Consider the following 22377-nt stretch of genomic DNA (forward strand, 5'->3'; position numbering starts at 1 on the left):
ATCACACAAAAGGAAAATTAAAGCTAAAAAACTCAAAAAGGAAATGGATTCCAAAGCATTTCGCCATGGTTGGTTGAAGCTTCTATGGCACAAATAAGAAACAAAAACCAAAAATAACCCACAAGAAACCCACAAATCATCTAACCAGAAAAATGCAAAATAGATTATTTCAGAAACTCTCGATCACACACATACAATATGAAAAACCAACATGCGACAGCAATATGTAACAATTTTTTCTTTTCTTTTCGTGCTTATTATTCTCATTCTAAACTTAATTAACAGAAGAGCAACATACAAATGGAACCCAGTATGCTTTCACCTTTCTCTTCCCCGTCTTACTGACCGGTAGCCTCGCCGGAGAATTCCATTCTTTACTTGTGACGCCTTTGATATCCGGCGCTGCAGAAAATTCAGGAGCGATCTTGACCGTTGGACCATCATCTTGGGAAGTCTGATCTTTGTGGATTGTTGTTGTTGTTGTATGGTCTGGTGCAGTTAGAACCTTTTGTTGTTTCATGTCAAGGTTCGCTTCAACCAGAAGATTCTTCAATGGAGTATGGGGTTTTCCAGAGCTCCAATTCACCACCTTCGCAATGATCTCCTCATTTTTCTTTCTTCCTTCTGATTCATTCACAACATTTGTCGGGGAAGGAAACCAAGCGGCTTGTGAAGAAGGTGAATTGGGCTGTTGAGGGTTTTGTAAGAATTGAATTTCAGTAGAATTGGGTTGTTTCTTGTCAACTCTGCGAGGTTCAACCAGGGTCATGAAAGAAGGTGCCTCAAAGAGATCAGTGTTATCAGTATGTCCCTTCTTTGTGTTGGCATTGAATGCTTCTGTTGATGTTTGGACATTGATGGTTGGTAGAGTTTCAGTGGTGAGGATGGGTGGTGTATCTGTAACATCTCTTGTGGAAGGGACTGTTCCATCTGTGAAAACAGCAAAAGGAACCAATTTTACTAGTTCACGGAAATATCAGCGCTCCATTGTTTTGATATTTCCGCTCAGGTTTCTTGTCTTTTAGTATTTAAAGGGCTGTCAAAAGGCTAATACAGTTCCCAAAAAGCTCTCACAAGCCCTTTAAATACCAAAAGACAAGAAACCTGAGCGGAAATATCAAAACATTAGAGCGCTGATATCATTTGCCAAAAGAAATTGTTTACAAATAACTTGTTTTAACCATTATGAATTTCTCATAAGAAGTAACAAAAAAGCAGCCCGAATAAGGTGATATACTTCCCAAAAAATGAAGAAAAAAGAAAGAATAGAGATTTACATTTACAAAGAAAGAATATGTAATGAGACCTGATGGAGCTGATATCTAGAACCACAACACACGTAGGGCAAATCAAATTTCATCAGGTCCCTAGGAAGAACATGAATAATGCTGCATATCGATAAATAGTATAGCATAATTTTTTTTTGAATGGTAAATAATTATAATATATATAGCATAATTAAATAGGAAATAATTATAATATATATATATATAGAGAGAGAAAACGGTTCCTACACATATGTGTAGATAAGTTATCTACACACTAGCTTAAAATACAGTGGGGGCCACATTATTTGGGTGATCCAAACCATTCATTTTTAAGGCCCTCACATAGATAGGGTGTCCACAAAAAATCACATCCATAGAATCATCCTAACCATTTGAACTGTGGAGGCAAAAAATAGACTAATTTGTGAAGGTTTAAAGACATCCATTTTACCTCCACAAATCGTAGGGTTGGGATGATCCTATGGATCTGATTTTTTGTAGACACCCTATCTATGTGAGGGCCTTTAAAATGGATGGCTTGGATCACCCAAACAATGTGGGCCTCCACTGTATTTTAAGCTAGTGTGTAGAGAACTCTCTACACATATGTGTAGGAACCGTTTTCTATATATGAGAAAACGGTTCCTACACATATGTGTAGATAAGTTATCTACACACTAGCTTAAAATAGAGTGGGGGCCACATTATTTGGGTGATCCAAACCATTCATTTTTAAGGCCCTCACATAGATAGGGTGTCCACAAAAAATCACATCCATAGAATCATCCTAACCATTTGAACTGTGGAGGCAAAAAATAGACTAATTTGTGAAGGTTTAAAGACATCCATTTTACCTCCACAAATCGTAGGGTTGGGATGATCCTATGGATCTGATTTTTTGTAGACACCCTATCTATGTGAGGGCCTTTAAAATGGATGGCTTGGATCACCCAAACAATGTGGGCCTCCACTGTATTTTAAGCTAGTGTGTAGAGAACTCTCTACACATATGTATATATATATATATATATATATATATATATATATATATATATAGAGAGAGAGAGAGAGAGAGAGAGAGAGAGAGTCCAAACTGCAATCATAATCTAAAAAGGGAACTAACTGCAATCCAAACAGCCAAGGTTAGTGCCTACTGCAATCCTAAGCTAAATAGGGAGCTAACTTTTAAAAAGCCAAGGTTAGATGCCTGCAAAAACTGTACAAAATGTAGCTACCCTCAGGGAAAACAAAGGTGATGGCAGCATACCTAAGAATTATATATCATGTTTTGATGTCTTAAAACAAAAAAATTGGTGGTGGGTGCTTTATTGACCAAAACCCATCGTGTCTGAATTGGATTCTGCAGAACTCAAGATCTTCGAACTGGAGATCTTTGAAATGAGTACTTGTGCCTTCCAAATTGACATCCGAGTGTTTCATGGAAAGCAGTATGTGTGATTCAGCTTTCCTCTGGTTGGAAGAGAACTCAGCTCCTATATATTGATCAATTGGAAGGGCCTTGAAACATGACTGCTACTACCCACTGTTCTCCTCTTGCTAGCTTTCTTTTTGTACTTTCCAAATTGTCGGCTTATTCATGGCACAAACAGATACTTATTCATGGCACAAACAGATACTAGTTAACGCAGGGTGAATCTTCCTCTGCAAAATTTTCTGAGTGAGAAATCCTAAAAAGGTCCAACATCTGTTAATGCCTGGTTGATGAAAAACAATATAATGATGGTTGGAGCAATATGGAGCCGAGGAGCAAGGTTGTGAATAAGATAGAAGGGGGGTCCAGGATCTTGGTGGAGTAGAGGAACTGCTAAGGATTATGAACTTAAAACTTGAAGGCCAAGCAGCTGCTGAGAGAGTGGTTAGCAGCCAATAGCACCCTAGTTGATGGTGTCCCTTCTGGTGATTGGCACTCGACGAACCACGAGGCACTCCCTACAAAGCAAGAAGGTGTTAGGGTGCAAGGACATCAATTCTCATTGGGAGGTTGAACCAAAGAACCTATGGAAGTCGGAGCGGCCCCATCCCGATGGAAACGCAACAATGCCCCGGGGGAGCAGTTTAGAGGCCTTATAGTAGCAAGGAACTCTTTTCCTTCTAGGTCATGTGAAGGAGGCTAGTACAAGATCCTATTGTTCCTCTACAAAGAGGACAGACACTCTCTACGGCTAGGCACCACTCTTTCTGAGTTATCCCAACTTCTTGATTTCATGCCACGATGAATGAACAAAACCAAAAACAAAATTTGGAAAGCGTAAGAGAGGATGTGCTCGAGATTTATGAACTTAAGAAAACCAAATCCTCAACCAACTCCAGTATGTCAGCATCTAGCGTGTCACCTGGGTCCAAACCTTAGTTGTCAATTGTGTAGATTGAAACATTTTAGTGTCCCATTTGGTTTTCGATGGGGGAACGACACTTCCTAAGTGTAGAATAGCATGGTAATACAAAACATTGAACGAAAGCACAAAAAATGACCAGAAAAGATCATCTCCAACCTTGGTCTAGGATTTTAACTTTTAAGAAACAAAAGAAATCCTAAATGTGATCAATAGGGGGATTTTCTATAGATTTGAATTCTTTCATTAGAATGGGAGCAGGTGAAATACATTAAAGGGTCCTCATTTCCCTTAAAAATCTAACAGAAAATAGGTAAAATACGGAAAAAATTGCAATAGTAATTTTCACTGCATTTCTTGTCAATTCACCTTCTGGTTGGAAATTTTTGGAACTCCGATCGCACGTTTCATTGAGATTTCTTTTTTGAATTCTCTCAAAATGAAATTGTCTGATAACATGCCTCCCACTCGACCAGGTCCCATGCCAAGTGAGAATAGCCCAAGCATTTTCTATTTTCCATCCCATCATCCATAACCTTCCATCTGGTTCTAGAAGATTCCATTTTCTCGTCGTGAACTCACACATACATAATTATACTATCTTTCGGGTATGATATCCTGTTGTATGAATTATCTTTTTAAACTCCTAATACCAAGAGCTACATGATATCCTTTGGGGCAAATTTCCTAACAAGAACACAAGCCACAAAGAACCTCTCCTACAGATACATATCCGCTCAAGCTCCTCCACACCTCTCCGAAAATGCTTCCAATCGCCGAGGACGTACTCTCATCCATGTTAGAGTTAGTGCCCTAAAAGCCAGTACATTTCGTATATCCTGTCACATTAGTATTAATAAAGGTTTAATTTCATGACATCTAATGGGTAATATATGATTGAATATGTGTGATGTGCTTGTTATTCGTCACATATTCGTCCTTAGGTAGCAAAGTAGGAATACCATGCTCAAGGATTCACAGATCTTAGGGAGCAAGGAGATATGGTATCCCAGTTCTTTGCAGACCTTAAAGGTTCCCGGTTGGGGTCGAGATTGGACATCTCCTCTTGTACACAACCAACACTAGTCTTGCCTACATGCACGTGTCGTGGAGTGGTTTATTTCAATCACTTGGGTAGTGGACCCTAAGCAAGAAGAGTGGGTGTGACGATAGGATCACAAACTGAACAGGATCACACTAGAATAGCCTGTGGACAGGAGTTAGTAAGGCTATTCTACCAGATAGGACCATTTACATGTCCTTAGACCTGAGGGGTCATATTGGTATGTGGGCCCGGCCTTGATTCTTAGCTTATCTAATCATGGTCCTTCTAAAGATCACCAGAGGGTAGTACTAGAGTCTTGGACAAACCCACGAGGCTAATAGTGATACCCAACATGGAATTCTCCGCCCCAACTACGAGGATATCATCTACAGTTTCAGTCAGAGCACTGGGCCTATAAAATAACTTGGCCAAGTGAATTTGATAAATGGATTATCAAAGGTTTTACTAAAACACTTGATTGTGTTTTAAATAATTTTACAAATGCATTTGCAGGCTCTAACTGCTTGACTGAAAGGTATACCATGAGTGGGCCTAGGGGTAGTAGTTGTCCACCTCTCCTAGGACTCAACTCAATAGATGTGGACGGAAGAAGGGACTTGCACATATTAGATGTGATTAGGGTGTGATGATTTGCCGATAATCTTCAGGGTTTCGTCTCGATGGAGGCCACTAATCCAATGCAATTGTAGTTGTTAACTACGGAGCAAGATCGCAGTGGGGCCCACCACTGGGTTCTGCAGGATTGACAGTCGGATCCCTGCAATGATCCCACTCACAACTTGAATGACCCACTTATATCCTTTGGATAAGGGTCCTGCATTTAGTAGATTGCACAGACCGACTAGATTTGTCACATTTGATGCGAGGGAAAAGATTTACGTAGTTCCTTTGGTGTATACACACCGTAGGACGCATTTGAAATACCCAAAGAGTTAATTGTTAACTTGGGGATATTTTGGGAATTATAGAATATTATGGATGGAGCTTTTATCCCATTTGATGGGAAGAAATAAGTTTATTTAATTAGAAACATTAAATAACAAGTGTGTATTTAGCTTATATTTAGCTTATAAACTCGTTTTACTAAAACAGTCATAACTTTCAAACCTCTTGGCCAAAATGTGTGTAAGTACTCGTTTCGAACAACTTTGAAAGGGCTACAACTTTGTAGTTTATGATTTTTTCTGATTTGGCCATCTAATAGTCCAAAAACGAAGTCGGAAATTGGCTAGCGGTTTTCTAGTGGGAAAGTGGAAAAAGAGAGAATATCGAAGAGATTTTAGGAGACTTTTTTGGAATTTGATTTGAGCCAATTGTGAACATTTTTTTAGTATTAAAGATTTCCAATTAAATCTTGTTTCTCTTTAGTGAAAAAGATAAAAAAAAAGCTAGTTTTCTGAATTAACTAGTTTTAAGGAGAATTAATTGGAAACTTAAGAGGAAAGCAAAAACTATATAAACACATATGAGAAGGTTTTTTACAGATTTTTGGTGAGAAAAATGTTCTCTCCGCCTTGGGAGAACATCCAAAATTTATCCTCTAGTTCTTCGTCCAAAATATCTTTGAAAAACCAAAAGCTCCATCAAGAAAAATCAAATTTCCATCCAAGAGTGCTGATATAGATCAGTACATATGTTTGAAGAAAAGTTCTTCAACTTCCATTCGCGCAATTTGAAGGGATCGGTTCAACTTGCGAGTCCGCGGCTTTCGGAACGATCGTGGCCGCTTGAGGAGTAGATCAAGCAGAGGCTGGTATTATGGTCAGTCACAAAGGTATTTTTATTTGAATCACCATCAGATCATCTAGACCCAAGGATCATGGCTTTAAGGGTGAAATCGGCGAGAAAATTTTTGTTCTACGCGATTTCTAGTTTCGCTGCGCGTGGTGATTTCATCTGGGTTACAAACCATCCAACAATCCATGCATGCAGTGGAACCCCCATCGTCCATAAACAGCTTTCATCAAACAATGCTGAGAAAGTGATATGCTAATCACGATGAATGACCTCCTAGAACCGTCTTCATATCAATCTCCAAGGGGAGAATGAATAGAACCTCCCAATTTTCTACCTCCCAAGCCTCGATTCTTCATTTATCCATCGTTCTATGGTATCACAGCCTTCAGACACCTCCAAAGGGGTGTTCATGTTGTCAATTATACCAACCAGACATCTACTACGAATTGCACACTCTGGATCAATGGCTTCTAGGGATATACAAACTGAGGGAACTCTTCAATCTCTACTTGAACCACCTTACTAATGCCCATGAGAAACAATAATGCATATAAGTAGGATTTCTCATTCCTTTAGACTCTAACTATGACCTTTGTTGTCGAAATAACCATGCATCTCTTCTCGGGTTCGAGTGACGGAAACAGCCTCTCTGCAGAGCAAGGGTAAGGCTGCATACATGTAGCCCTCGCTAGACCTCCCAATGGCGGAGCCTCGTGCACTGGGCCGCCCTTTATCCATGGTATCCCTTCAATTATCCCCTTTGTTTTAGTTTTTGGAAACTTTTGCCCATGGTAGGGACCTTAGCGCACTCTATGCAGGAGCTTCACAATCGAACATGGACTAACACTCTTAACAGATCCTATAAAGAACCATATGACCAATGTTTTTAAAGTTGCAGCAAGAAATCCACTACTCTCTTTGTGATCCTTATGATCGAGTGGCATGGCACTCTTGATCCTTCCATCCCTTCTCGAACGAACTTCCTCCCATTCACAACTGGGAGAGCTATCCTCACTACGAGAACAATCCCAGTCGACAGAATAACAATGGGAAAAGACCATGCCTCTATGATTCGACCTCCTCTTTGCATTGGAGATTAGCTATGTCTAGGGGTGTAAGTGGATATTCGAAAATTCGATTACCGTCCACATCCGAATCTGTTTAAAGCGAATATTATTTGAATCTGTTTCAAGTGGATATTATCCGAATCCGTTCATGAGATATTCGACTCTTAGCGGATGCGAAACTGGTAAATGGTACATCTGATCCGTTTAACATCCGAATCCGAGAAGTACATCGGTTTATCCCGAATATCCGCATCCGTATCCTTATATCTGAATTCGTATTCAAATTCGATATCCAGATTTGTTTTATTATTTTTAAAATAATTTTTAATATTTATTATTAATAATATCATCAAATAAGTGTCATGACAAATAAATCCTCAAATATACTTATATTTACATTTTTGCCATAAAAAAGAGGTTAGTCATACTCATGGCCATTGGTGGAAAAGGCAAAATTAATGGTTGGGATCTAAACTAAAGGGAAAAGCCTACAATGAAGTAAAAGTTCGTCGATCCTCAGATTCTCCACGCGATCTCAATCTGATCATCGGCATTGATAAATATGGTTTTTATAAGCAAACCTAGAGAAATTATATGGTGTAAGTCCCGTACTTTTCTAAAAATACTGTATGGCCTACACCATAGGATGATCAAACCATCCATTTGATGGGCCACAAAGTAAATATGTTGTGCCCTAAACTTTATTTCCAAAGGATGATCATAGCCCTTTGATCTATAGAGGAAATGCATATTATGGAAAGGCGGTGATAAATTCAGCCCCTTCTATGTATTAATTCACCCCCTATTTTTCAAAATGGACAGTACATCCCACACCTTATGATGATCCAAATCGTCCATTTGATGGGCCACAACGTAAATAGGTTGTGCCCCAAAAATCATTTCCATAGGATGATCGCAACTGTCCGATCTATTTTTTGGGCATAACCTATTTACCTTGTGACCCATCAAATGAACAGTTTGCATCATCCTATGATGTGGGCTGTACTGTCCATTTTGAAAAATAGGGGATGAATTCATACATAGAAGGGCCTGACTAGGGGTGTAAACGAGCCGAGCCGAGCCGAGCTTGGCCAGGCTCAGCTCGGCTCGTTAAGCTCAAAGACTCGGCTCGGCTCGGTCAGGCTCGGCCAGGCTCGCGAGCCGCTCGCGAGCTTTATCGAGCTTGGGTTTATCGAGTTTCGCACATGTCAAAGCTTGGTAGCAAAAGCAAAGGTTGGTAGCAAAAGCACAAAAAAAAGTAATCATTACACAGAGAAAAGTAAAATAGTTGATTTATATAGTTTAAAATGAAAAATTACGAAGAAAAGGTAGTATGTTATGACAATTAATAAAAAAATACCAAAAAATGTTGAAAGTTATGATAATTACAGGAAAAAATTAATTTCGAATCGTTTGATTTGCGATGATGTTGACAAGACCTACCTACCCTCGGTACGTTATTTTTGCTTTTTGCAGATTATGTTGACTTTACGAGCTTTAACGAGCCGAGCTTGGCCTAACTCGGGCTCGGCTCGGCTCGTTAAGAATTCGAGCCGAGCTCGAGCCGAGCTTTTCTCGAGCCGAGCTCGAGCGAGCCTCCGAGCCCGAGCCAAAATTGACACCCCTAGGCCTGACTTTATCACTGCCCTTATCGAAACCTATTAGATGGGAGGATTGAAATCATCATACGCCCATATTTTTTGGGCAACACCTATTTATGTTATGGCCCATCAAATGGATGGTTTGGATAATCGGCCCCTGTTTTGAGGGGTTGGGCATCACAGTGGACCCAAAAAATGAATGGTTTAAATCACCTAATAATGGGGCCCCAGTGTATTTTTTCCCAGCTATTAATCCTGTGGTGCAGTCCGTACAGTACAATTAGAAAAACACGGGACTATAAGGGCTACACGGGTCACACACTTACACCATAAAAAATCTCACAAAAGGTCAAAAAAGGAATAGCAAAAGCAAAAGACTAAAAGAGGAGATCTGCTAGGGTTTCTCAAACCCCCCCTTCCTCACTCTCCTAGTCGAACAGCAATCTCCTCCGGGTATCCCTCTCCGCTCCATCTCCTTCCTTCCCTTTCTCTCACGTTTTTAGCGCTGGATCGAAAGAAGAAGAGTAGAGGATTCGATTGGTTTTTTTGGGGCTACATTTGGAGGGGAGAGCTCAATTGCTAGGTTTTGAGGAGGAGAAAAAGAAGAAATAAAGAGGTTTCTCACATCTCTCTCTCTCTCTCTCTCTCTCTCTCTCTCTCTCTCTCTCTGTGTGTGTGTGTGTTTTGGGGGTAGAAGTGATCTCTCTCCCTTGGATAAACGGATTCGAATAATATCCGAATTTGAACATCCGAATATTCGAATATACCGGATAAACGGATTCGGATAATATTCGAATTCGAACAATATCCGCCGGAATTCAATTCGGTAAGAAAAATGAAATATCCGTTCGAATTCGGATATTGTATACTGGAATCGAATTCGAATTCGAATATAGCAATATCCGCTTCGAATTCGATCCGTTTACACCCCTCGCTATGTCTCGTCAAGGCAAGATCTCAGTGTCACAAATCCCTATAGGGACGGAATAATCCCATATGACAAAGCCACTAGAATCACAACAAAGACCTCCAATACCAGCATGACACGGGTTACCCAAGCTCGAACCATCAAAGTTGAGCTTAAACAAACCACCGGGCGGGGCCTCCCAATTTTGCACAATTTGACGTCGTCTCTCCCTACTAAAGCATACCTCCTGCCACCCCTCCCACAGGTCAAAGGCCAATACAAAGTGAAAAAACGGTAAACTTCTCACCCAAGTAATAGATAACGCTATTACTTTGATATAAATCCAATAAGGTGATTTGGCTATCCCTTCGAATACTCTGGAGTTTCTCTCTTTCCATATAACCCACCATGTAGCAAGAAGATAGATTCTCCAAAGCACCTTTCCTTTCCTCTTCCATGGCACCATCTCCCAACTCATAATTAAGTCAGGTAGTGTAAAAGGAAATACCCAGCAAATGCCAAACCTAGAAAGAATATAACTCTAGATATCTCTAGCTAATCTGCAATGAATGAATAAATGACCTACAGATTCCACCAGCCACATACCATGTTTCCAGGGAAAATCGATTGTTTGGATCCGAGCACTGCTTGCCGCCCTCCAAAAAATGCATACTCTACGTGGAACATGAAATTTTCATACTTTTGCTGAAATAGAGGGTAAATCACAAGGCACTAAATGGAAATAAAAGGATTTAATAGAGAAGACACCTAAGGAATCCTAGGTCAATACTCATGATGTAGCACCCTTTGATCAGATCTAAAAAGTGTGATATGAGTCCAATTCTATACCAAAAAAAATCCTTAAGAAACCTGGCTTCCAAACCACACTATTCCTTTCACGCACAAAACATTCAGAAACTATGGCTTCCTCGTGGGAGGCAACAACAAACAAGTCAGAAAAAAGATCCATGAGGGGCTCGGCCGAACACCACGCATCACCCCAAAACAAAATGCGGTCCCCAATGTAGACCCCATATCTTATACCTTGTTTAAAGCCATGACTCATCCCCATGATGTCTCGCCAAATAGTCAAACCTTGCTTATTGAAGACATTGTCCGCTTCCCAGTGCGCAATATTAGAACCATACTTACTCCCGATCACCCTAACCCATAGTTAAGATTGCTCGCCAAATCTCCATAACCATTTACCCAAGAGGGCATGATTAAAATCTATAATCCTTCTAATCCCCAGCCCCATATTCTTGATTGGCAACAAACTTTCTACCATTTCCCCAGCGGAATACTCTGTAAATGAGACACTTCCACCTCGTTTTGACCAATTTTAAAGCCTTCAGGGTTCAAACAAACCAGAGCTACACCCTCAATACATCAGTCTGCTAAGGGTCTCGGCAATAATGACGAATAGGAAAGGGGAAAGAGGATCACCCTGCCTAAGACCTCTTGAGGATTTGAAAAAACCTTTCGGCAATCCATTTAGTAGTATCGGAAAACAGGATGATGAGATACATCTCCTGATCCACCCTCCACCTGTTTCCAAAATCCATTCTCCCAATCATATAGTCCAAGCAGTCCCATTCCACGCTATCATAAGCTTTCTCCGTGTCTAATTTACACAAAATACCTCTCTCATCTGATCTTGAATAAGAGTCTATGGCCTCATTAGCAATTAAGGAGCAGTCTAAGATATGTCTATTGCTGACAAAAGCACTTTTACTATCTAAGATGACAGATGGGAGGACCACCTTAGGGCGTCGGCCAAAACCTTCACCAAAACTTTATACAAGCATCCCACTAGGCTTATAGGCCGATATTCATATAACCTTGAAGCACCCTCCACCTTGGGGATGAGAGCTATAAACGTTGATCCTGTAACCCTATCCAATACCAATGATTTCTATGGCTTGGGAACTCGCAAAATCTTTGTAGAATAGGAAGTCCAACTCATTGCTCAGTATGTTAACGAGTTACGGATATCCAAATGAAACTAAGTGGAGAAGTATCATTGTTGGATTGTTTTGCATGTAGTTCAATTGGCTAAAAGTAGAAAGCAATTAAATCGAAGTGAAATTAGACCTTATCATGTAGATCGATCGAACACTAAAGGAGTTTACAAGGAGGAATAGCTACTTGAGGTTGCGACCTTATTGGACAAGAAGGACAGTCTACTCAAATAAGCCATATAACCAATCTTAGTCAATGAAGATAAATTATAGGTGGATCAACTTCTACTATAAACTTTGGAAAAAACCCCTCAAGATACAATATATAATCATTCTTTTAACTCCTTAAAATTTAAACAACTTGGGTATTGAATAGTCAAATGTCCAAATAGAAAGTTTGTGAATGTAGCTAGCAACCAATGATAATAAATGCCCCAGCCATGAAGAAGATCTATATGAAAATTATGATGGAACAGAATATGATGCCACATTGACGAAGGAAACAGAAGATGGAGAAGAAGCTCTAGTTGTTAGAAGAAGTGTTTCAAAATGCGGATGTGGATCAAAACGCGGTCGAAGAAAATCCTAGTTGACTCGGCACGCCGCAGTCGAGAACTCGGTTGGCGCAACAGAGTACTCGTTGATGCAGTCATAACTCGGGAGAGTCAAAGTAGTTTTTATTGACTCTGTAGGGCCAAATGCAGAATGCGGCCGAGGTAAAAGGGAGTCGACTCAGGGGAGTCCACGATGACGGGGGGGGGGGGGGGGGGGGGGTGTGTGTGTTAAAACTCTGGTACTAATAAGTCTAGAAGATGATGATGAATTCAAATGTTACACAGTGAATAAAGAATGTTAGGAATCAAGATACATTAAAACAGAAAATTTATCATAAAAAAATCTGGAACAAGTATAAACTGAGAAACAAAACAAAGCGATTGAGGAAAAAAGAATAAAATAACGAAACCTAACCTGAAACAGAGCCCCAGTACCCTTCCACGCTGTCAGTTTGACTAATAGAATCTGCTGATGTCTCCACGGTAAAAACTGAAGCCTTGACATTTTGCTCAATAATATCAACACCCTCCTCTCCTAAAGAATGAGAATAATTGTCAGCGGCATCCCCTTCTGAAAAATCTTTTGCGTTGAAGTTGTCAAGGGTGACTGAACTCTGAACACAACCAGTATCCGGTGGTGAAGTTGCATGATCTTCAGATGTGGGATTTTGTGCATCAAACTGGTGGAATCTAACCTCACTACTCTCATTCAGTTTAGGTTCTTCAAGGTGGGGTTTGCGAAGCCTACTTTCCATTTCAATCCCTGCCAGACCTTCTGTTTTCATAACAGACGGATCCAAGCAACTACGAAATGCAATTTCCTGTGAGCTTTGATCAGAATTAGGTTCCGATATATTTTCAGTTGGTTGTAGATTCCTTTTCACTTCATCCCTTCCAATATCGCCATGAAATTGCAGCTTTGTTTCAGAAACACCACTTGCAGATTCAGGGATAATCTTTGTGCCAGACACAGAATTTTTTACTGTAGCGCCTTCCTCACTGTACTCACCAACTATATTAGAATGGGTCTCCTTATTAACAACATCACAATCCCTACTCTCCATTGTGGTTTCATCTACAGCTACTATTAGGGATTGTGGTGGGATTTCACGTGATACATCAATCTGACGTTGGTGCTCTCCATAAGAAAATTCTGTTTTCTTTTCTTCTGAATTTGCAGATTCAGGGTTAATCTTTGTGCCAGACACAGAATTTTTGTCTGTAGCGCCTTCCTGACGTTGGTGCTCTCCATAAGAAAATTCTGTTTTCTTTTCTTCTGAATTTGCAGATTCAGGGTTAATCTTTGTGCCAGACACAGAATTTTTGTCTGTAGCGCCTTCCTCACTGTATTCACCAACTATATTAGTATGGGTCTCCTCATTAACAACATCACAACCCCTACTCTCCATTGTGGTTTCATCTGCAGCTACTATTAGGGATTGTGGTGGGATTTCACATGATAAATCAATCTGACGTTGGTGCTCTCCATAAGAAAATGCTGTTTTCTTTTCTTCTGAATGGCTTACTGTTGTATTTACGCAAATTGAACCCATAACTCCATCATTGGGAGTGAACGCATTAGTTACTAATGGTTCTCCATTAGTGACTTCTGAACGGGCATCTGATCCCTCTGAGCGAAGCCCTTCAGCTGCACATTCACTAGATGTAAGCCCAATATAATGACCCCTTTCCTCATTGTGATCCCCATCTGCACCACATTCACTAGATGTAAGCCCAATATCTTTGGGCATACTTTTGCTGCCTGGCACATCCACTTGAAGGTTACCTTCCTCTACTTGCATAGTTGAAGCACAGGTGTCCACACTTTCACCATGTTTAAGTGACATGGACCCTGGATGAACTTCAGTATCTATGAGATGAATTTCTTTCTCAGAAATGGTTTCAACATTCGCATCTTGCCTAGAATCAATTTGCACGCTTCCTTCTAGAACTGCAGCATCAACATTCGCATCTTGCCTACAATCAATTTGCACGCTTCCTTCTAGAACTGCAGCATCAACTTTATCAGCTTCAACTTGTGTAGATCCCGAGCAAGTACTAGAAATCAGTTCTTTATGAGGCTTTGGCTGTCCCAATGCTTCAGTTTGCTGTTCTTGTTCCTGGCAGCTTATTGTGCTGTGTTCCTGCAAATCAATTTCTGACTTTATGTCAGAAATGTTTCCAACAGTTACGTCTGCAGGCATAGAAGATTTGGGCAGATTTTCATCTCCGTGTCCGTGTACATGCACAAGGCAATCCTCAACTGTATCACTTGGATTTTGAATATTTCCTTCTGAAGCTTGAGCAGCATCAACAAAAGCATCCAGATACTCCTGACTTTCAGAGTCCATAGACCCCAATTGAGTACTAGCAGACAGTTTATTATGAGACTTTTGTTGTCCTAAAACATTGTCTAGCTCTTCGTGTACGCGGACAATGTCCTCAGAAGAATTTTTAGCCATTTTGACGGCACTAGGATTAGTGAGCTCTGATGGAACTTCTGCGTAGGCAAACTCATCCATATTGTCTAACGTAGAATCGATCTGAGAGATATCACTTATAGATATGCCGGGTAGCACTGTGACTGGTAAGTTTTCATCTCTATTACCTTTTTCATGGCCTTCTGCTACAACCACAGAGTCAATAACATTCTCACAAGTATTGGCTGTTGTATTCCCTACAGATTTATCTCTTGGGGTTTCAAGTACCACAGTGGATGCTCCAGATAATAACAAACCGTCATAATGATTTTTATCTTTTGTTGGATCCACAGCTATGGTCTCCGTTCTCTTGTCCAAAATTGAGCTCACATCATCAGTGGAAGAGCACAAAGAATGATCATGGAAAACACTCTGCATCTGAACTGCTTCACTTTTCAAAGCATCAGGAACTTGAATCTGATCACCACATATAAGATCGGTAGGTTTTGGAGTATTACCTGCAACATGGGAATGTAGGTTAGTTACAAGCACCATAACTGTGAAGAAACCATGCTAATCCAGAGAAAATTAGTCACCAGGAGTTAATGCTGAGTTTTTAGTTCCTACCGGAAAATATATGTTAGCTTACACCATAAGTACATACCAGTTGTAGGAAATCAAAGCACGACTTCCTCGATAAAGTTACTTTTATCTCTTACCAATCATCCCTGATGTCAGTAAACTGAGTTGTTCATAAGCGTCAGCTTGCATCTATTCATGGATTGGCTTTGGCCTGACTGATGTTTCCCCCTATGTCATGTATCGTCTAGGGTCTTTTTGATTCATCTAAATCTGTATCATTGTGCGCACTCAGTTCTATGGATAGTTCTTAGGTACTCTCCTGAGTGTCTTGAAATCGGCAAGTAGTGGTTCAAATCAAAACATCAGGTACAGAGGTATGATCAAAATACCCAATATACCCCTAGAAGCTTATTTGTCAGAAAGTAAGCAGGGCTATGTCAGGAAGTTTTTTCATGCAAGGCTTCAAGTTTCAATTTCAGTATGTGTTTCAATTATGATGGGAATGGAAAGATGGCCATTAAATTTTGGAGAAAATCAAACATACGAAAATACATCCTAATCATAAGACATTTAAAAAGAAACCTCATAAAGTGCTAGAATAAGCAGAAATACACATTAAAAAACCATCACAAAAAGAAAAAAAACCCTCACGTAATGGATCAACAACAACGAACACCTGCATGTCTGATAGTTTAGTATGTACCACATTTCACATATTATTCATATAAATATTTATACATAATAAAAACACGACACTTCACATGTAATTCATGTGTAAGTGTGAAAAACATACTGGTTAACTATACTACTTATACACTTACTATTTTTGTTTCGGTATGAGTTTTGGTGGGGATGAAAAACAACAACATTTCGGTCGTTTCATGTCAGTTTAAGTGGAAGTTTAAAACCATGCTCCCATGTGTTATGTACAAGGTTGTCCATATAATTGAAATAATCACTTGAAGTTAGAACCACTTATATTGAAACAGATTTTTTTTTTAATAGCTCTTATATTGAAACAGATAAAAGCAAGATGATGAGCAAGCTTTGACTGCTTCATCATGCAGAAGGAAAAAGTATCAGTATTGCATGTCAATTCACCCAAAAACTTTAACATATCAACAACATTGATATGTGTAAGGCGATATGCTATATTTTTCTTTTCTTAAAATCAGCAAACATATGAAAATTAGAATTTCCTCATTTATCAAAAAAAGAAGATAGGAAAGTATCAAGTGAAATGCTGTATTTTTCTATTCTTGTAATCAGGTTAAATTTAAGAAAATTACAAATTCTTCATACATCAAAATAAAGATATAGAAGTAAGAAATAAAGGACAGAGAGGAATAGATAAATCTTTTAAGCATATTCGTACACAAATGAATAAAACAAACAAAAGCTCTAACACTTACAGCTTAGAAGCACAAATAAGAAAAACAACAAAATTACAATGCATAAAATAACTAAAAAAGAAGAAGAAAACTAAATATCCCCAGTTTTTGGACTTTAAGTTTGTATGGGCTCTAGGTTGTGTATTGACCCTGTGCATGGAATTTGAGAGTTGGTGTGGCCTTCATGATGCTCCTATCGTCTAAATAGTGCCTTTCTTGTGTTCGTGTGGCATGTCTTTCTTTTCTTTACATTTTTTTGAGAAATGATGTGTGTGGCATGCATGATCCAATTGATGTCTCGTTTGTGTGGGTCTGCAGCTATAATGTTCCTGGAAAGTAGACTCCTGCCGGGAATTGAAAGTTGCTGCCCTATTTATTTGTGTTTTTCGCAGTTTTTTAGTCATCTCCCTACTTTCCTATGGTGTAGACCTCTTGCTACTTTATTGGTTGCTATCTTATTCACAAATTTGGTAGGGTGCTGCCCTGTTTATTTGTTTGCTTCCCAGTTTTTCACTTTTTTGTGATCTCCCTACTGCCCTGTAGTGTAGATCTCTTGCTACTTTATTGGTTGATGTCTAGATCATTAATTTGGAAGATTGTTCCCTAATTGTGTGACCTATGTGCTGAATTATTGTTCTAATCAGTTGCTTCCCTATTCCTGATTTACACTCATGAGTGAAAGCAAGCCTAGCATACCCAACATTGTGCAGACGCCAGTAATACCAGTGAAGTTGAATAGGCCATATTATCTTGTGAGCCAGATCTATAAATGCAGCATTAGGTGCAAGTGGTAAGTTAAATTTTTTTAACTGAGGAAGGTTAGGATGAGGCCATGGTAGTATCTGCTAATTTGAGCTCAAGATTGAGGATCAAAAGTCAAGCAGTAAGAAAATCGAGAAAAGTGGTCAAAAAGAGACTTCTATTGTCATCATGCTAACGTTGCCAAAGGGAACTGCACTAAGTCATTTGCACTGATAATTGAGAGGTCATTTTAAACTTTTAAGAATTGCAGAGGGCTTTATCCTAATTGTTAGAAGATTCTAGACATGAGTTTTGTTACTTGTTTAAGAAGTTTCTTTGATTAAGTTTGATTAGTAGCCGGTTGCTTCTTTAGTAAGTTGCTTTGGAGCAATGAATATAGTACAGGATTAGAAGTATCGAGTTACAATGAAAGTCTATTCGTCCAAGTTGCATAATGTATATGTAAATTCGGGTGAAGAGAAAAATTCATATTTTCTATCACTGACAATAATACAGGTGGCTCTCTCAAGGCCCTAACTTGAAAATCTTCTTTATGTTTAAGGTTGCAATGGCCTCCTGTCTGAACAAGTACCTTTTTCTTATCGTGATCATCACAATTCCGAAGAAAAAATCCTCTGAATTCCATCAAAGCCCCAACTACAGAAACTTGGACATGGTAAGTGAGCATATGATAGACATGCAAATTAGAAAATGTAGCCATAAACAACACAACTCTCCTCCCTCCCTGAAGATTCTGTGCATTGCGTATTTATTATCTTTCTATGTCTCTGTCTTTATTTCTTTCATTGTGCACCAACCATCTCGGTCTCATGGTTTCCCATTTTCTTTTAATATTATTTATCATCATCATTAAAAACGAACGCAACTCTCCTATGGAGTGTAGGGGGGATGCAGCCTTTCCAAGATAAACTGCGATTCAAAGTTCTCCACCACATTTTTTTTTTAAACAAAAGGGTGTACTTGATCCCAATCCAAGAGTCTAAATTTCAACTTATTCAAGGATAGCTATATTAGGTGAAACTACTTGAACATAAAGGTGGTACCATCAGTAACTAAAATTCTTTATGACAGGGAACAAACATTTTCACAATTTTATCAACTAAAAATCACAAGGCTAGAGAAACTTACTTTCAGCAGGAGCCTCTAAAGCACAATTTTTGGTCTGATCCTCTAAGACTTGTTGTAAATCTTTGTCCTGTTTTGTGGTTCCGCCGTCCACAACTGTTTCAGTCATCGGACCAGATCCCAAATCTGGAAATTCAGAAACAGCGTCCGAAAACACGTCCTCTACGGATTGGTTCACTCCTACTTTAGCTTCAATTCTGCCACTACTCTTCTCATCCAGCCCAGTGTGTTGATTTTTCAAACCTTCTGCAATTTGCAATTCATTCAAATTCCAGAAAAAAACATCAAATTCCTTGGTAATAATTTAGGCTCTGTTTAGATTGCAAGTAAAACATTTCTTATGGAGAAATTTTTTTTATTTCCCCAATTTCAAGGGAAATAATGTGATTACGATTAACTTAGAGAGATATTATCATAAATTGAAGATCCCTCTAAATAAAAATTGAATAGGGGTGGATCAAATTATGTTTTTTCAGGCGTAAAAAAGTTAGAAATTTTAGAAATAATTTTCCTTTTCAAACTTTTCCAAAAAATTCTTGCAATGCAAACAGGGCATTAATGAAAGAATGCGAACGATAAATCACTACTATATAGAATAAAAATAAAAACATAAATAGAAAAATAATAGAAGAAGAAGAAGAAGACAGGTTAATTCTAGAAAACCCAAGCCTCTAACTGATATTGATAATTTTCTTTATTCTTTCTCGTACAGTCAATCCTTTATTTATACTAGTTCTACTCTAATTAACTCCTTAACTCAACCACATAATTACTCCATAAATCAAGCAATTACAAAGTATAATTATTCCTTAAATCAAGCAATTCATTCAAATTCCAGAAAAACATCAAATTCCTTGGTAATTACTCCATAAATCAAGCAATCACAAGCATAATTACTCCCTAAATCAAGCAATTCATTCAAATTCCAGAAAAACATCAAATTCCTTGGTAATTACTCCATAAATCAAGCAATCACAAAGTATAATTATCCCCTAAATCAAAAAATTACAACATTACACTATTTATTTTGGAAAATCATAAAATATGGAATAAAGACAATTTAAGGAAGTTCCTAACAGGGAAATTCTTAATTTCATACCAGGTTTGGGATCTTCATCAGAAAGCTCATCATCAGAGACTCCCAAATTGCTCTTACTTTCCGAGCTTATCACTTTAAAACCCTCCATCTTTCCACATACTTTCTTGTGGGCCCTTCTCTGTTTTGCACTCGGATGTGGATTTGGGAAGCTCCACCCACATTTTTTACACACATGAACACCATGATTTTCATGCCCTGAAAACCAAAACTCATCATAATCCCTCTACAAATTAAAAGGAACAAAAACCCAGAAAAGATAGAGGTGTAATTCAGATAAGGATAAGAAAATAAAAAGAACCCATCAAAGAATCAAACCTGGTGGGTGGATTTTTCTCTCCTCTTCGGTTTGCATCTTCTTAAGCTTAAAATTAAAAACCCAAAAATAAAATGCAGGGCAAGAACAGAACAAGGGTTTTGATTTAGAGAAGAAAAGTAAAAAAAACCAATTGGGTTTTTTCTTATCTTCTTCAGAGAAGCTTCGTGTTTTCTTCCCGTTGAGGGGAGTAAAGTCGTTCTAAGAGTACAAAAACAGTGTCAGAAGAAGATGAGAACAGCTTATCATACACCACCCATGTGCGCATGTTAACAGTGTGGGTCCTACTAAACAAAAGGACAGCGAAAGGAATTCTTGCATCCGACAATCGTAACATATATGGGACTTTGGTAGGCAGTTTTGCAGGAAAAAATTTCGCGGCTCGGTTTTTCAGGGGAGAATAACCACAATTTTGTCTTATTGATTATCAATGTGATGTGCCTTCTCGGAATGGTTTTTTGCGAAGTTTGTTAGCAGATCACAAAAATTATACAGAAGAAAAATCTAAAAAGAGGGTGGCAGTTGCATTTTGTGGACCTCGCTTATGCCAAGGAAAGGACAAAGCCAGGAATTTACTTTGGAGGCAAAAAATGGTTCTTATAACTTATAACTTATAACTTATGAAGATATTTTATATGGTGTAAGCCCTTATAGTTGGGGAAGATCCCAGTAAACTAGGCCTCCCAAGGACGGAAAAAAGTCCCTCAGTTGATTCCGCGTGGAGGAGATTGTTGGGGTTCCACGCAAAAGAAAAGATCCCACATCAGAAAAGTGAATGGATTTGATGGGCTTACAGGGACATGGCATTCTTCCCTTAACGGCTAGCTTTTAAGGATGAGTTCTACCTGAGTCCCAACAGAGATTCCTCATCATAGTTGACTGGGACATGTTTATTGGCAGTATTGATCGTTTTCGTGGATTTTAAGCTAGAATAATTCAATGGTGCGAGTAGATGATACTTGAAAAGAATAATAGTGGTTTCCCATGCCGACAATTAGGTGGAAATGCCAACAAAAAAAAAATTAATGTGACTGAGAAACAAGCCATGATGAAAATGTTAGGTTTTCTCGTGTTTCCTAGTTTGATTAGGAGTTAGGTTAGGATACTTTATTGGTTTACTAATTAAACCATTTAGGTTTCTTAGGTCCAGGGAGAAAGCTAGATATATACATTTCCCCTTGTAAATTTGTTAAAAAAAAACAACCTAATACATGAAAATCTAAAAAGAGATCGAGTGGATTTCATCTTGGTCATGAGAGGGGGATTTCCAAGTTCAGTTAGGGATAATCAAGGTTATGGGATTGGGCAATCCCTATAATCTCCGTTTATCTTCTCTACAGTGGAAATCATATCCCACCCCTGTGAGCATAGTCATCGTCTACTTGAACCACGTAAAATGCTCATGTTATTTTGTGCATGATCGTATTGATTTCGACCCATCAAATTTCTACAATTTGGAGTAAAGCGGGTGTTCTTGAAGACACTTTGGATTGGATGATTTTTTAAGAAAAGTTTGGAAAAAAAAAAAAAAATCTGATTCTGAAATTTCATGCTTTTTCATTGTTTGATTACATAAGTTCAAAACTGAATAGGACAGCCGTAGTTCAAGTTTTATTTACATGAACCTTTAATTTAGGCTATTTATATTTGCACTATTATGTCTTAATAACTGCACAAACTCAGTCTTGTCTTTTCTTTTGAATTGGTTTCTGAAAACTTTTTGGGAGCTGTAAAAGCCTTTGATCTCTGTTTAAATAATAAAATACGATATAAGTTAGTTCAATTATCAAAATATGGTAGTGCAACCATCAATAGCATTAATTTACAATGATATCCCTAAAATTTAATCTGTGTTTTTGCAAAAGAAGTCCTCTAGTTTGCTTTATTTGCAAAAAAGAGCTCTTCCAGTCTGACAATTTGCGACTAGAGTCGTCACATTTGGGTGAATTTTAGTCTATAACACGTGATTTGACATAAAGTTGCCCACTTTTCACGTCAAATCAGGTTATAACGGGCCGGGGGAGTTTAACGTAATGCAGGGGTGAAAATATCATCTCCCAGACAAAAAGGTAAAAATTATATTTAAAAAGACCAAGATACCCATTATGGACCGTGATATGTTTTGAATAAGGGTGTGAGAATATCAGTTTCTGTATATACTAGCATTCCT

General features: G+C 38.6%; 1 protein-coding gene across 1 annotated transcript; it reads right to left on the bottom strand.

Moving 5' to 3' along the window:
* Positions 1 to 141: 141 nt before the first annotated feature.
* On the bottom strand, positions 142 to 20428 carry LOC143889780 (uncharacterized). Its single transcript, XM_077394131.1, has 5 exons — positions 20210 to 20428; positions 19895 to 20089; positions 18799 to 19041; positions 12931 to 15453; positions 142 to 930 (listed from the first exon to the last, which is right to left on the bottom strand). Exons 1-5 carry the CDS (start codon positions 20244 to 20246, stop codon positions 275 to 277), a joined length of 3654 nt encoding a protein of 1217 aa, XP_077250246.1. The 5' UTR covers positions 20247 to 20428; the 3' UTR covers positions 142 to 274.
* Positions 20429 to 22377: the final 1949 nt, after the last annotated feature.

Source organism: Tasmannia lanceolata, unplaced genomic scaffold, assembly GCF_043159265.1.
Source record: "Tasmannia lanceolata isolate RefF3 unplaced genomic scaffold, GAP_Taslan_0.1 ptg000013l, whole genome shotgun sequence".
In the NCBI taxonomy this organism is placed as follows: domain Eukaryota; kingdom Viridiplantae; phylum Streptophyta; class Magnoliopsida; order Canellales; family Winteraceae; genus Tasmannia; species Tasmannia lanceolata.

Coding starts and splice junctions, on each gene's coding strand:
- LOC143889780 (XM_077394131.1), bottom strand. CDS start 20,246: ATGCAAACCGAAGAGGAGAGAAAAATCCACCCACCAG. Junction 19,042..19,894: donor TGATGAAGATCCCAAACCTG/GTATGAAATTAA, acceptor TGCAAATTGCAG/AAGGTTTGAAAAATCAACAC. Junction 931..12,930: donor GTACTGGGGCTCTGTTTCAG/GTTAGGTTTCGT, acceptor CTGTTTTCACAG/ATGGAACAGTCCCTTCCACA.